Source organism: Malaclemys terrapin, chromosome 2 (genome assembly GCF_027887155.1).
Source record: "Malaclemys terrapin pileata isolate rMalTer1 chromosome 2, rMalTer1.hap1, whole genome shotgun sequence".
Lineage (NCBI taxonomy): Eukaryota > Metazoa > Chordata > Testudines > Emydidae > Malaclemys > Malaclemys terrapin.
The window spans coordinates 128,348,584-128,364,964 of record NC_071506.1 but is presented as its reverse complement, the minus strand read 5'-3'; the positions used below and the strand labels follow the sequence as shown (position 1 = coordinate 128,364,964).

The window sequence follows — 16,381 nt, the reverse complement described above, 5'->3', positions numbered from 1 at the left end:
CTGGAAGGGACCTCGAGAGGTCATCGAGTCCAGTCCCCTGCCCGCATGGCAGGACCAAATACTGTCTAGACCATCCCTGACAGACATTTATCTAACCTACTCTTAAATATCTCCAGAGATGGAGATTCCACAACCTCCCTAGGCAATTTATTCCAGTGTTTAGCCACCCTGACAGTTAGGAACTTTTTCCTAATGTCCAACCGAAACCTCCCTTGCTGCAGTTTAAGCCCATTGCTTCTTGTTCTATCCTTAGAGGCTGAGGTGAACAAGTTTTCTCCCTCCTCCTTATGACACCCTTTTAGATACCTGAAAACTGCTATCATGTCCCCTCTCAGTCTTCTCTTTTCCAAACTAAACAAACATATACTATACGAGTAGCAAGGCAGCTCACAAAGCACACACCACTATGAATGCGGGTCTTCGCTGGAAGGCAAAGGGCTAAATGAGCCACAGAGTCTGAAATCTCTTCTGTAGAGATGGTTCTCCCAAGCTACAGGCTAAGGCACAATTAGCAAGAAAGCTTCACCGCCACTTGGCATGTACAAATACACCTCTACCCTGAGATAACAAGACCCGATATAACATGAATTCGGATAGAACGCGGTAAGGCAGTGCTCGGGGGGGGGGGGAGGGGGAGGGAGGGCCTGCACAGTCCGGCGAATCAAAGCAAGTTCGATATAACGCGGTTTCACCTATAACGCAGTAAGATTTTTTGGCTCCTGAGGACAGTGCTATATCAGGGTAGAGGTGTTTAGGAGTGTGTGGCAAGTAGTGTCCATGGGACACTGTTCTCCAACACACTGCGTTCACTGATAAGAGAGGGGGCCCTTCAGAAGGACGTGCCTTCCAATAAATGCTGGCTTGCTGTGGGATCATCCTTAAAGCAAGATATTTCCCCACTGTCACTTTAAGGGATTTCCTTATTTCACGTCACTCTACACTGCTGTTTGCTTTTCAGTTATGAAAGTTTAGGAACAGAGTAAAATTTTCAAGTGATTTAGGAACATAAGTCCCATTTTTAAAATGGATGTAGGCACTTAGGAGCCTGAGGCCAGGTCTAAACTACAGACTGTTGCTGGCGTAGCTACATTGATTATGGGTGTGATGAGGTGTGATTTGTGACTGACATACCTGAACTAGGGGCATTTTCCAGCACAGATGTAGTTACATTATTTTGCTAGAACAGTGTATTTCACTCAAGGAGTCTGGAATAAGCTATGCTAGAAAAGCACAAAATGTCATTGGTAGAACCATGTCCTCACAAGCAGCACTCTGCCAGTATAGCCGAGGTAGCTACACCAGCAAAGCCTTCAAAGTGTAGAAGTGGCCTAAGTCTCAATGAAAGGCAACAGGACCGGCTACTAACTCCCTGTTTGCCTTCTGGAAATGGGACTTTGATGCCTTTGAAAATTTCACCTCCAACATAAAAAAAAAGTAAATAAGAGTTTAGCATTACTGGTAACCCTCTGCAATTCCGGCATATTTACCACATTCGAACAATCAGTGGCCACTTTACGTTAAGGATTTAAAGATAAGGAAGGTAAAACCATCTTTGTGGTGCAATGGGTGAAAATAAAGAGATGCCATCTCCCAGTACACCACACCTGGTTAAAATGTACCACAACCAGAATTTCTGTTGTGATGTCTACAGCACAGTCACACAAAATATACCACACTACACCAGGTCAGCAGCATGACCACTTTTCTCTAGCATAATAAATTAGATCAAATCTCATGAAACAGACCATCCGTAGAATATCAATGAAAGGTCAGGTATAACACCTAATCTTGGGATTCTCCTGCAACACAGCTGTAGCTTTCTGTGGTAATCAAAAGTCACAATGTGCTTTCTACATTTTATCTTGTCTGCTTGTCAGAGTTTTGCATCCAGACAGAGCAGCAAACATGCATTTTGTGCTTCCTGTTCAAAGACAGACCCAGAGTCCAAAGCTTAGTTCACACATGTAAATCACATCAGAGTTCTGAGGTGCAGGGAATATGTAAAATTTCCATCCCCAGGCCATAGTCATTACAGAGAAAACTTTAAACAAAAAACAAATGTTTTCAAATGTATATGGCAGGTGAAAACACCAGAGGATGTTTTGTAAATGAAGCTATAAATGCTAAATATTGCAATTATAAAGCATCTTGGGGAACTACTGAGGAAACCCACTAAATCCCAGCTTCCAGGTCCGTTTCCTACAGCTGCATTTCAGGTTACAAAATATCCTGTCCTCACGCACCCCCTCCCCCCCCTCCCAGGGCACAGTTTGCTTTCACTCAGTAAAATCAAGCAAACAGCAATAAAGCAGCAGATGCTTCACTCCTTGTTCCCAATTTCCTTCTGTTAGTCACGGTGTCAAGGCATGTTCAGAGACACCCAAATCATACACCCAAAATGACCCAAGTCTCAAGTTATTCTCTTACCTTCTCTGGCTTTCAGCAGGACTGTGTTGGCTACAATATTCTCCAGCTCCATAGTGATCCAGATTTGAATATGTTGCAGGGGGGAGAAGAGGAAAGAGATGGAAAAAGGAAGGAGCAGCTGTGTCCTCGAGAGCAGTCTACGAGGTGGCTAACCTCCCCCCCCACCCAAAATGAATGTAGCAAACACCCCCCCCCCAAACAAACAAACAAACAATCAAAACCCTCCTGTCTTCTTGTAGAGGAGTCACTCAGAGTCACAGAGGCCAGGATCCGGAGTCTTTGGTGGTAAAGAGGCAGCAGCACAAACCCCAAAAGAGGAAAGGATCCTTCCTAGAACGACTGCAATCCAGGATACAGGACTCCCCGTGGCTCCTTCCCCTCCACCTCTTCCCCAGCCCCCCCCGCACCCCGGGAACGGGATCTCCGGCTCGTAAGAACAGCCCCCTGAACGGAGTTTGGGAGCACGGGGGTCATCAACGCTGGGGAAAAAACACCCCGCACCCCCAGGGGAGGATGCTGGGGTCCAGTCCCTTGAGTCCAGGGCAGGTTAGAAGCTCAAGATTTCCCCCCCCAGTGTAAATCCAGCTCCCCACGAAGGGGAAGGAGAAGACTGGGATCCTTTATCCCCTAGCAGCAGGAAATAGCATGGAATAGAACAGACTATAGCAATCTGAAACTGACTGGCTACAAAACGTTCCATGGGGGCGGGGCTTAGCACCGCTGACGTTACATTGGGCGGGGCCAGCTGACCAACGCACAAGGATTTATGTAACTCCCCCCTCCCCCCAGAAATATAAAGCCTGGAATCACAAATGCACCCTGGGTAACGTAGTTCAACTACCTCCCCCCCTTATTTGCACTTTTGCATCCCCAGCGCTGTGATTTATTTTGGGGATAAGGCAGAAACCTCTCCCCCTCTACAGGCTGGCTCTAGTAGCTAACCACCCCAGGCTGGGAATGGCTTTTCCCCTCGCCTACATTTGTCTGTGGTTTGCATACAGGATGACCCCATTCCAGCCAGGGCTGGCTGTCCCAGGGTGGCGGGTGAGGGGAGGTTCCAGCTGTACTGGACACAGTACTGGAGTGTGGGTGGGGACTGTGCAGTGCACACCCAGATCGTGTCACCTGACAACGTACCCGGGCAGGCCCAAAATCTTCTCACCCAGCCTTCTCAGGGCAGCGGGGAAAGAAATGCCCAACTGCCAGATCAGTTCCTCATGTCTAAGGCAGACCATTTTGAAAGGGTGCTTTAGGCTGTGTGCTGTGCGGGGCCAGGAATTCCGATATGTACTAACAGGGCCAGCATGTGGCATCCCCTCACAGCAAGAGAACAGACAGCATTCCCCTGTAATCAATACTATGGGGAAGTTTCTATTTGTTTTAATGAAGGCAGCTGGACACACAGACAGACCTAGTGGCTTTGCCACGTTCCCTAGCTCTCAGTCTAACCCAGCTGGTACTGCCTATCATCCCCAAACTTGCATCTGAAGAAGTGAGGTTCTTATCCACGAAAGCTTATGCTCCCAATACTTCTGTTAGTCTTAAAGGTGCCACAGGACCCTCTGTTGCATCCCCAAACTGGCTCCTCCTAAGTGGGGGAGTTTAGGAGCCATGGAAAAGGCTGCACGCAGTACCCGTGATACACTGTTCACCTCCACAGGCAGCTCTAAGGTCTTCGCTTGTCCTCTGGAGGCACAATAGCCAAACCAAGACCACTGAGACAGGATTGCTTAGGATGGCACACGAGGATGTAAACAGGGCTGACAAGGGGAAGGGAAGAGAATTAATGCTGAATAGGAAGCTTTAGTACGGGTGAAATATATAGAGTGGCATGAAGAAATAAAGGCAGCAGTGAACACAAAGGTGCCTGGGATATGTGATTTACTTGGTCTTCTCCACCTTCATTGCCTATGACCCCAGGAATCTCACACACAAGATTTAGCATATGGCACACAGTGCAGAAAGGGGTTTGATATGCTCATAGGAGCTCATTTCAAAACCTGCCTATTAAAGAGGCTATGGCATTTTTCACAGGACTCGAGGTGTTAAATCCTAGCATCATGGCCAAATTGTAATAGCAATTCTTTGGACCTCAGAAGGATGGTGTTAGCCACAATTATAGAGCTATATTTATTTTATTCCCAAAGTCCACCTGAACTCTAGAGTCTCCTGATAGGTGATATCTGCCATAAACAAATTATATGTAAAGTGTATCCAACGAGAACCAAATTTACTTTAAGCACACTGTTAATCTGTTCCTAGGGAACTGGAAAGAACACTTGCAACTTAAAAAGATACATCATCTAAAGCTTTGTGCATTTGGGGAAGTGTTTTGGGTATAACATCAGTTGTGAATCTAAACCAATATAGTTGTACCAGTCTGGACACACCTAATTTTGAAAGAAGAGTGCCTATTTTCAGTTTAGCTTGTCTTGTTTGGGAACAGGTTTAATCTACACAGAAAAAGCCACTCTTCTACCACAGTAAATGGGCTGTTATACCCATATAATCCATGGAGATGCATAAATCCACAGAAATGTTTCCACAATATATTCCAAACAAAACAGCTATTTATTTGAAAACATTTCCCTGCAGTGTTTGAGACCTAAGCCAGGAAGCACTATGGAACATGCAAATAAAACCTACTTCATGGATTTTTCCTTTGCCAAGATGACAGAATTGCAATAAAATAAGCCCCGGCGGGTGTGACAACCATGTGATTTTTTGAATTCTCACTGTTCACCATGCAGGTAGATAAGTAACACAAGTAAAGAAATGTATCAAATGCTATAATTTGCCTCATCCTTTCTTAAATTTTCTTCCACCTCAGTGCGCAACGGCCTGGAGTGCCACAGAATAATTGAGCATCTACAAAACAGTAGGAAAACGATCCTTAGCGCTCTCCAAAGCGGGAACTGTTACGCCCATGGAAAGCAATGGTTAGGCCCTACTGGAAGGGGAAAATAGGCTATTTCCTCTTTGTAGAATTGTACTTCACAGGCTGCAGAATTCACTGAAAGTCCCCAAAGCTGGAAGAACTTTTTCCCACTGGTTAAGCATGGTTTAGAATTGATGCAGTCCCTGTTGAGTTTGTGTATGGTGCATAGCTTACTACTACAGCCTCAGTAGTGCTGCCCAAGCTCTGAGATGTAGATAAAGAAAATGTTTATTAAAAAAAAACAACCTGCAGTTGCATGTGTCTGACGAAGTGGGTATTCACCCATGAAAGCTTATGCTCCAATACATCTGTTAGTCTATAAGGTGCCACAGGACTCGTCACTTTTTATAGATCCAGACTAACACAGCTACCCCTCTGATACTTGCATTTGCTTAAGTAATTTATACTTTTAATATCTCCCATACCTATTATTTTCCCTAGAGCATTTTCAGAGGTTGGACAGTAGCCACAGAGAGTGGTTCAGGTGTCATCTATACAGGTTGATAAGGTCACTTGGCTGAACACCTGATGCTGCTGGATTGTTCTAGCACAAGCACTGGGAGAGGGGCAGAGTGGCAACTACAGTAACTCTCATGGCCAGACTGATTTTAACACGATACCATGAAGTCCTCTCACGGGAAGCTCTGTGCACAGTGCCTACACAAAAGCAACAGAGGGGCCTGGGGCACCTTTAAGACTAACAGAAGTATTGGGAGCATAAGCTTTCGTGGGTAAGAACCTCACTTCTTCAGATGCAAGAAGAAGTGCAGCTGAAGAAGTGAGGTTCTTACCCACAAAAGCTTATGCTCCCAATGCTTCTGTTAGTCTTAAAGGTGCCACAGGACCCTCTGTTGCTTTTTTACAGATTCAGACTATCACGGCTACCCCTCTGATACTCAGTACTTACACAGTTCCCAGGGAAGGGGATGAGAATCAGTTTGCATCACACATTTACCTCCATGAATAAAATAAGTCTTCCAGCTCTAATGCCCCTCCAGAGGCAGAGCACATAAGCCTCTGAGAAGCAGCTCAAGGGGGAGGCAAGAACGGATAGTTTCACTGCACTAGAAGCTGGTTTTACCTTTATGGAGATCACAGTAAAGAGCCTTACAAGCTGGCCCCAGCTTACTCTTGCTGTCAAGTTACCATTTGCTGCAGGGTGGATGAGGTCTTATAACATCACTGACATGCTGAGTGATACAACCTGAGATATCTAAGAGCATTCTGGCCAATTCAGCATCAAGACAGGTGTCCTCTCTACCATTGCAAGCTAATTCTAGTGCCTGCTCTGGGCAGGTATGCATCATGTGTAGCAAAACCTATTCCAGTTTCTTGTTAAGAGGAAAGAAGTAGGGTGGACCCAGCAGAACCAGGTTAGAGGGAGCTAATGGAGAGAGCTAGTGGATTCTTTGTCATTAAATCAGGCTCTGTAACAGACAAGACAAAGGGATGGTTCATACTTGCAAGGGCACAGTCAGAGACAAGGAGGATTAGCTGGACAGCCACTCCCACTGGAGTCACTTGTCCACTAATACCCTAGGATCAGACACATTTATGCTACCACCAGCCATTCGCCTGACTGCAGTGAAAGCAGACTCCTGCTCTTCCCTCTAGAAATTCACAGAGCAACAGGCTCCAGCTTTCTGCTGATAACCAGGAAGTGCCCCACTCCCACCCCCTCCACTAAGCCAGAAGGAAACATGCTCCAATTTGCATTGGTTCCTCAGCCCTTCCTGGACTTTGATACGAGAAACCCTCTAGGTCAGAAGGGAGCAGTGGGGGCGTAAGATCCCCTTTGTGATCAGTACCATGTTCTGTTTGTTCCATATAGATACAGCCCAGAAAAAGCAGATTCCAGTACAGGTCACTATTGATTACATTGTCAGGATCCAGGTTTTATTTACATGTTGAGGAGCAGTTTCCCCCAAAATCACTGGGGGGGGGAGGAGGGGGGAGGGAAGAAAAGAAAAAAGATTTCTCTCCATGCACACACGCTTTAAACTGCGCCATCGCATGTGGGTATGTTAAAGGCTATTCAGACACCTTCATTCTTCATAAACAATGATTTTGTGAAAACAATGACATGATTTTAATAGTGTATCTGTGCCATGGAAAACAGATAAGCCAAAATTAAAATAAAACAACAAAAAACAGCCTTTCCAAACAGACCTACATAGCCTCTGGCCAAGTGTGGTCTAAATGCAAACCGCTCTGCTTGCTCGGACAGAGCGAATTGTCCGATGGGCAGAACACCTAATACTCATCTAGAGTGTCTGCCCGCGGGATTGAAAGGCCCCGCTCCTTAAGTGCCTGCACTTTCAGCTTCTCTGATTCCTGCTTGGCTTGCTGTTCTACTCGCTGTTCCTCCAGGATCTCCTCGATTGACACCTGCTGCAAAGGCGTATCACTCTCCTTCTCCAGGTCCTGCAAAAGAAGCACCATTCAGGGTTGCCAGGAGGGAGCTAGCAGTGAGATCTGAGGCTCTGCTTGCCCTGATCACCGGTGACATTACTGAAAGCGCTTAACACAGCACTGCCTGGACCACAAGCAGCACATTAACAACCCTGGTCAAGAATCCATGTGTCCCCAGGCAGCTCCTCCGTTGAGCAGCACTTCACAATGCAGATGCACGGGACAGGATATGAGTCCCAGGATTTCCAGCACTGCCCTAGAGCAGGGTCAGCAGCCTTCAGCATGTGGCCCATCAGGGTAACGTGCTGGCGGGCTGCGAGAAGTTTGTTTACGTTGACTGTCCGCAAGCACAGCCCGGAGTTGCGGAAAGCGGCAGCCAGCACGTCCATGTGGCCCCAGCTCCCTAGCTTACACAATCACCTCAGGTCAGAGAGGAGACATGATCCCAAAGGGGATGGAGGGATTCAATTTATGAGAAGCAGGAGCGCTCTACTTTCATTCAGTACGAACATTGTGCTGGAGGGCATGAACCCAGTGCACTCAATGTGGTACATCACTGAAGTTTCGTTTTAATTGGTCCTTAGCAGCTTTACAATTAATCTATTACGTTCTGCTCTCATAACAAAAGCAGAAAAGTGTCATAGCTGAGGTCACAGCGCTCGGGATCTGCTCACACTCCAAGAATCCCACTGGGCTTGCTGGATGTCTCAAGTACTCACCCCTCTCCTCTTCTCAATTCGAGGCATTTGATGCAGGACCCACTGTGTCCCTAGTACTGGGGTTAACATTTCCCAAGGAGGGGGAAAATGCTGCAGCTGACACTGTCTCCTTAGAATGGAGCACAGGAAAGGAGGGAAACAAACAATCCATGCTCCACCTTTGCAGACTGCAAATTTGTTGGAGCAACACTGTTCAAAGGTGCCACTAGCTGGGAAGGATCAGATGTATGATTTGTCGATGCTCTCAATGGTCAGGGCAGACCCACACCCGAGAGGTTTTTGGGAAGACGTGTCTGCAATCAGAGTCATAAGGGTACGAACAGAAATCTTACACACTTGCACTTTAGAGATGCCTGGGCATATGCTATGGACTCTGAAGAGGGCTTTATGCTCACAGACCCCAGAGGAGCTGCTAGATATTTCTGGCTGGGATAACCTAGCATTGCCCATTGATAGGTTCATTGGCCTGCTCTATCAGAGAAGCCGAGCCGTGGCAGGATCTGTCTCCCAGGATACACCCAACTCCCCCCATGCCGAGGGCAGATGGGAGCCAGCTCAATGTTTCATCCCACCTCTGGGATGCTGATTCTTAAATGCCCAAGTTTCACTCGAGAAAGCCACAAGGGGTAAAGAGTACGTATGAATCACAATGGGATTTGGGCGCCTACTCCTTCAGTTTCCTTGAAGACCCCAGCCTGAAATCACAGGCAATGCAGAGCTCGGAGGTGTTGCAAACACCCGTAAAGACAAGGATGCATGTGGGAAATTGCAAAAGGATATCTGACCTGGAAAAAGGCAATTTTGTTGAGTTTTTTTGAGGGGGAAGGGGAGGGAGATGACAGCTGCTCTGCATGGCACTGACCATGCTGCACCTAGAATACTGCCTTCAGGCTGAGACCACTACAGATTCCTCCAAACATATCCTGTGCTGCAGGCTCACTTTACCCTTGGAGTTGGTGGGAAACGTCTCAAAGCTTCTGTGGGTGCCCACTTTCCCACTTGGCTCTGATGAACTAACCTGCACCAAAATCTCTGCATTACCCCACCCCCAGGAGCAGCTAGAGGAAGGCACCATGTTGCTCCTTACAGTACTGAAGGGACAATAAAAGCTCAGGACCCTCGATCGCAGGGTCGGCCCTTTTGCCTACGTAACGGCACATTCCATGAGCCAGGGTAAAAGGTTACATAATTCCCGCTGTGCTTGCTTCTCTGGCACTGTGACCATTTCACAGCACACATATATCATCACTGACACGGAAGGGACCCGCACACTGCCAATTGTTGACGAGACCTGGCTCCAGCGTCAGGTTTGTTGGCAACGCTGCTCAGAGTAACTGAGATTACACTCTCGGGCAGCAAGGGAGCCCGCGCTCCAGCACAGTGACAGACGAGAGGTTTACTTACTATTTCCCCCAGCAGGACAACGTTCTCGCCTCGCACGACAAAGATGCCTCGAGGGATGTCGCCATATTTTTTGCCCACGTGAATGCGCTCCACCGTCTGGTGTAACACCAAGTTCGCTGCAGTTTTCAAGGGAGGAAGAAAACAGACTCCTTTGTGACTGTCTGAATGAGGCTAAAGTGTTGTGGTCCCAACCCAAAGCAGAGAGGCTGCAAATGCACTGCAAAACTGCCCTAATGCTCATGCTTCAGTAGCATCCAGGATCTCTGAACATTTTAGCAAAGGGCAGTTGAGTTTCACTCACCACTTCAGTGCAGTTGCTGCTGGAGTGGAATCGATTTAGCACAATACTGCATCCATTTGCAGTACTGCATAGCACCTAGAGGCCCCACCTGAGATTGGAGCTCCATTGGGCTAGGTAGTGTCCAGATAGAATGGGAGGTTGTCCCTGCCCTGAAAAGCTTACAGATTAAGTCTTATCTATAAGGGGATTTCTTCCTGATTAACTCCATAAAAGGACATACTATCAGAATTAGCTAATCACACTCCAGAATAAGAGAGTGTTCACACAAAGTTAATTAGGAATAGTTAATCTACTTTAAATTCACACCCTACCTTAATTTGAATTTACTTTCACGTGTGCATGAGACCTTGATAGACAAGACAAGGGCTGGGAGGAGAAACAGGCACAGGGAGGGGAAGTGTCAGTGGTAGAAACAGAACAGAATGCAGGGCACCTGACATCCAGTCCCTTAGGTTAGGCACCAGACCCCCTCGGCAAGGGAACCGAAATAGGCTGCGAGGGCTCTGGGCTCAAGACCTTCTCTTACAAGAAGCACCACAACTCTTTAATGAGCACAAGTCTCATGTACCGAAGTCCGACCCAAGAGCACTGCACTACGAGCAGTACAGCACCACGAGGGAAGCTAGTCACTGGCTCCACTTCCTGAAGCTATGACATGTATCTTGGTTAGAGGTTTCCCACCCTAATCCTACTTTTCCTGAAATACTGAACTTCACGTTCCACATTTTCAGGGTCAAATGTGACGGAAGTCAGTCAGAATCCGAAAGGGAAAAACGTTGCAAAGTCTCAATATTTTAATTGGTAAATCTACGGATCGCTGTGAAGTTGAAGACACTGTTTGTATTCTTATGGCTTGTACAAACACCACTGTGCTCCATCTGCAGCAGCAATTAAATGTCACACGGTCCCTGGATCTGTACTGACTCAATTGTTGATTCTGGGGCAAAGACCAAGATGTTTCATCTTAAGTGGCTATTTAAATTGCAGTTGTCCTAGACTCAATACAATTGTTCAGTCAACATCCACAGAAAGAGAAAAGAGGTCAGCATTTGCCAGTTAAAAGCAGGCCAAAAATCTCTCTCTCTTTCTCTCTATCAGTAAGGGATGATAAATTAGCCAGCTTTTAAAAGAGGCTTTAACAAACCATAGAAAGTAAGAACATCTTGACATGTTCTTTTAAATTAATCAGTTTATTAAAGGGTTGTGTTTTTTTTTTTTATTACCAATCAAATGCTGCATATATAAAACCCAGAATCTGGTAAACTAAATCTTAAACTATCTTATCTTGAAGAAAACCAGACACCACCATGCGTATAAATTCAAGGGGAAAGATTATGCAGATAAGAATGTTTATAATGCCAGCTCTTAACCATGAGGAGTACACACACACACACACACACACACAGTTATTTAAAAACCATAACACAAACAAGGTTTAAATTCAGACTTCAAGTCACACCACTTTATACCCATCAGTGCTTTTAAACCTTGATTGTTTGGAATTGAGGAAATGTGCAATACTGTTTATGACAGGCACATGACAAGAAATCAGCACTATTATTCTAGATTATGCATCTATTACACCCAACAAGATCACACAGGAAACAAATGAAACAGGAAACTCCTCAGATCCAAACTTGGTGATTACAATTAAGTCACGGTCTTTAACCGAAGTGGAGATTTTCTGTTTCACTGCTTTTGCTCAGAGATCTTGCAGTAAAATGGTCTCCTGGTTGCTCTTTGTGATAAAATGTAATTTCAGCACCCTAAACCTATGCATTCCTAATCCCTCGCTCTGCCCACCATTATGATTGTGGATTGCTACGTGTAATTAACAGCCATCACTGTATCTAAGCACCATTCGGGTGATCATGCTCCATTTACGTCAACAGAAGGATCAGGCTCTGCACACATAACCAAGCCTGGCACTGAATTCTGTACAAAATTTAATCCAAACTCTCCACTACTCCCTCGTTTCAGCCAAACATACAAACAGGGTCAACTTGGCTGATTGCCTTCCACGTCCCATCTGTCGTAGCCCAACTTGGAGAGCAATGCAGGGGTGGGAGCCAAGCCCTTGGGTGAGTCACGTCCCCTGTGTGCTTCAGTGAAGTGGGGATAAAGATCCTCCCCAGCTAACCTGCACAGTGCTGTTGTGTCTGCACAGCGCTTTGCCACTGCTGGGCAGACCTACAGACCTTGCACTGCACCCTCAAAGTAGTGAGACTGACTCATCTTGATTTCCATTGGCAGAAAACTCTGCAGCCTTCAACAGAGACTGCCCGGCCCCCTACCCCAAAGAGTTCCACCTTGGGAACCACTCCAGCTGCAGCACACCTGTCAATTCTCTCTGCCAGGGCTGGACGTGGGGGACAGCATGGACCTTAAAGATCAGGCGCAATATCCTGAAAATCTCTTGACTCACAAGCCTGGCAAAGCAGGAATGGGCACGGTGCGTGATGTCATCTCAGCAGTGTGCACCCTCCCCCCCCGCTCCCCGGGAGTCACCTCATGTCCCATGCTATAGCACTCACACGGCTCTAAACTCATTCTAAACCAATATTGCTAAAGGCCCTGTCCACACTGCAAAAATAACCAGGTGTGGGGAGGGTTGGGGCAGAACCGTTTTATACCACATCTTTGCCCTTGCCTCTGTGACCGAAGAGCCTGTTATAGTACTAGAGAACCATATTTTAGCCTAGGAATCTACCTGAGTTAAGAGATGGCAACAGCCTGTATTTTCCAGTCTATACACGGATTAAAATCTGCCACAGCCATGTCATACAGCTTTGTCTACACATGGGAAGATAGCATAGATCCTGTTATACTGCTCCTATTACTGGAAAGCTCAAGTAACACATCAGTTACCTTGCTTAAAGCACCAGGGTCCGAGCCCTATTGCTTTGCAGTGTAGATGCAACACCACTTGATGTGGGCCCCAGGAGTCAGCTGGAAGTATCCCACAATTCCATAGGACAACTTCCTTAGTCCTCTATCCCAACAATCTGCAATTCACTCTATTGAAAAGGAAAGCCCCTACAGCGGCTCAGGACTCAGCGTTAACCCATTCTCTTCTAATCTCTAATCTGCAAGCACGCTGTCAGAGAGCCTCCGGAGAGCAAATGGATCAAGCCTTTTGCAAAGTGAGCTCCTTCCTGGTACATGCAGGGTGGGCAGTAAACTTTTCTCACAGTGCACCACAGTCCTAGGGCTAGAGCAGACGCATTTCGGCAGGGAGGGGGAGGGGGGAAGAGAGGAGGGGAGGAGAGGAGAAAGGGGACACTAGGGACTCTGGGACATGGTTACTTTGACTCAGGTCTGCATGTGGATGCCATAGCATGGGTTAGAAAAAAGACTTACCATGAGGTTAAAATACAACGTAGACACAAACCCAGGGTTCCCTAACACAGGTTAGCTGGCTCGAGTCCCACTAACCCTGAGCTTAAATTGCAGTGTAGACATATCCAAAGAGGCCACAGAACAGCTAAATTTCTGACATCAGCTGGACATACAGCCCAGACTCACCACCACTGTATCTTCTACACATTTACACAATGCTGGAACCCATGGATTATTCCCAATCTTTATCAAGTTACTATCTTTATAAGCCCTCTTCCCCTCCAAAATGTACACCAAGAGACCTATCCAAGGCATTTCCTCTTTCCTGCCAACGGCATCATTGGGTAGATATTTATGATGCTGGTGAAAACTATTTATGTGCCACTTGGCTCCTCTCCATTCTTAAACCACTGTTTGGGAGGTGTCTGGCTCCCCCTAGCGGTGAGCTAAGAAAGTCTTGAAACGATAAAACATTTTAACAGACAACTTGAAAGCTAGAAGCATTTTCAGAGCTATCAAGTTCTGATGCAAGATGCATGTCTTTGCGATTGAGAAGGGGTGGCCACATACCAAAATAGAGCTGGAAAATATCTGAGCACACAGGGGGAATTAAAAGTCAAACACACACAGTGAAATTTCCTCCCTTTTCCCTCTACAGGACTTAAGAATAATAGCTGCTTTAAAATCAGTCAGCAAGCTTCTCCATGGAAACCAATGCTGATTACTAACAATGAGCATTCCTCACCTCCCTCCACACCTCATGGACTGGATTTGGCAAATATAACTTTTCCAAGAATGTTTCTATTTGTCACAGGTCAAAGCCTTGTGACGCACATGCATCGCACATGGAATACTAGCTTTCTGCACTGTCTACTGGAGAATTTTAAACAGTGGATTTATGGTAAAGTAGACATTTTAAAAATACCATAATTGAAGATGTAGATAATGGGAAGGAAAACCTGCTGAAGGAGGCAGAGAGGGCTCAGAGCAAAGCCATGTGATCACATACCAAACTGATCGATGCTTCGTAAATATCCTATCAGTGTTCTACCATCTCGAAGGAGGACCAAGTGTTTTTCTGGAAGAGATGTTAAATCAGCATTAGTGGTTACAGAAAATATCAAACACTGGTTACAATTAATACATAGGCCAAATTCAAAAGAGCAACTAAAATGCTGAACAAGAATGTTTTAATCAGCGTTAAATAGCATTAGTTGTATTGTGGTAGTGCTTTGGAGCCTATGCCCCATCATGCTGCGTGCTGTACAAACACGTAAGGGCTCTGCTCTGAAGACTTTACAATAGTTTTTATAGCCGGATTTTCTGAGCTGCTGGGCATATGCAGCTGCCACTGAAATCAAGGGGAGCTGCCTGCAGGTGAGACACTGCTGAAAAAACAGGCCATTCGTTTGTAAGTGCCATCCAGATTTGAAATGAAGATATCGAGACCCTCTACAACTCACAGCACTAGAGATCTGGAAACATCAACACCAGGAGATGATTGAAAATGTACATTTATGAAGCACCTGGCAGCACCCTGGAGGATGCTGAAGCCCTTCACAAACTACACACAGCACCGCGGAAAGGCAGCCAAGGTGAGATGGAGCGTGGCAGCGGAGAGAGGGGGAAATATAGGATTTCCCAAAAGAAAGGGAGACTCAGCCTGCTCAGTTAACGCTGAGATGATCATTATTAACCTGAACGGACAGAAGAGCCGGGCTAATGGGAGAACCCCGTTATAGTGAGAGCAATGGGGGAAGGGGAGTCAACCGCTGAGAGAGAGACGGGGAAGCCTGTTACCCCCAGCCCAGCGCGCTCTGGCTGACGGCAGTGCTCCAGGGAGGAGCCGAGGGGTCTCCCTCAGTCTCAAGAACTTTGCAACCTGCAGCCTTTCAAAAAAGGACGTGAAGTTACAGAGCCCGGGTCGGGGGGGGGGGGGGGGAAATCCAGGAGCCGCAGCGGGGCCGGCTCTGGAGGGGTGTTTGGGGCCGGGCCGTGGGGTGTGAGGCTCGGGAACTGCAGCGGGGCGTGGCCCGGGCGGGGGTCGGCTGCGGGGCCCGGCCGGGCAGGGGGGGGGTCTGGGGCCGGCTGCGGGGCTATAGCGGGGCTGGGCCCCAAGGGGGACGGTCCGGGGCCTGCAGCGGGGCCGGGCCGTGTGTGGGGCCCGAGGGGAGGAGGGGTCCGCGGCCCAGGGAGGCGGCCCCCGGCCGGGCGCCACTCACTGTCGATGTCCTGGATGAGGCTGGCGGTGCCCGGCATGTAATTCATCCTGCGGCCCCAGCCCGGCAGGTCCCGCCCCGCTCCCACCGCCCACCACACGGAGCGGAAGCGCCGCCATCTGCCCCCGGATGGACCTGCCCCGCCCCGCCCCACCTGCCGCCTGCGGGGAGCCCCGCCCCGTGGGGTCACCGGCCCCCGCCTCTCGCCCCGGGCGCAGGGCCAGAGGCTGCGTGAGGGGCCGGGGTGATGGGGCTGTGGCACCCGCCCAGCGCTCCCCGGGTGGGGCCCGGCGGGGGGGGGGGCTGTGCTTAGTTAATGCAGGGGACTCGACGAGGGCATTGTGTGCCTGTCTCTTTAAGAAACAGTGTTAAGTATCAGAGGGGTAGCCGTGTTAGTCTGGATCTGTAAAAAGCAACAGAGGGTCCTGTGGCACCTTTAAGACTAACAGAAGTATTGGGAGCATAAGCTTTCGTGGGTAAGAACCTCACTTCTTCCGATGCAAGAGAAACGGGTGTCTTGTGACCACCCCAGGTTTCCACTGATTGGTGGATCGGGAGGTGATGGAAGGAAAGTTGACTGACTGATTGGCTAAAATTTAGTTTGCGTCATTAGATGCGGAAC

At 47.7% G+C, this 16,381-nt stretch overlaps 2 protein-coding genes across 2 annotated transcripts in view; both read right to left on the bottom strand.

Moving 5' to 3' along the window:
• LOC128831507 (G protein-coupled receptor kinase 5-like) overlaps positions 1 to 3,063 on the bottom strand; it is a 70,850-nt gene extending 67,787 nt beyond the window's left edge. The window contains exon 1 of the mRNA XM_054017980.1: positions 2,428 to 3,063. Within this exon, the coding sequence (XP_053873955.1) occupies positions 2,428 to 2,479 (52 nt within the window). The 5' untranslated portion in view covers positions 2,480 to 3,063. The remainder of the gene's footprint in view (positions 1 to 2,427) is intronic.
• Positions 3,064 to 7,427: 4,364 nt separating this feature from the next.
• LSM1 (LSM1 homolog, mRNA degradation associated) lies at positions 7,428 to 15,881 on the bottom strand. The gene is made up of 4 exons (XM_054017981.1): positions 15,763 to 15,881; positions 14,550 to 14,618; positions 9,901 to 10,016; positions 7,428 to 7,789 (listed from the first exon to the last, which is right to left on the bottom strand). The coding sequence occupies exons 1-4, from the start codon at positions 15,806 to 15,808 to the stop codon at positions 7,619 to 7,621; spliced, it is 402 nt and encodes a 133-aa protein (XP_053873956.1). The 5' UTR covers positions 15,809 to 15,881; the 3' UTR covers positions 7,428 to 7,618.
• Between the last annotated feature and the right edge of the window lie 500 nt (positions 15,882 to 16,381).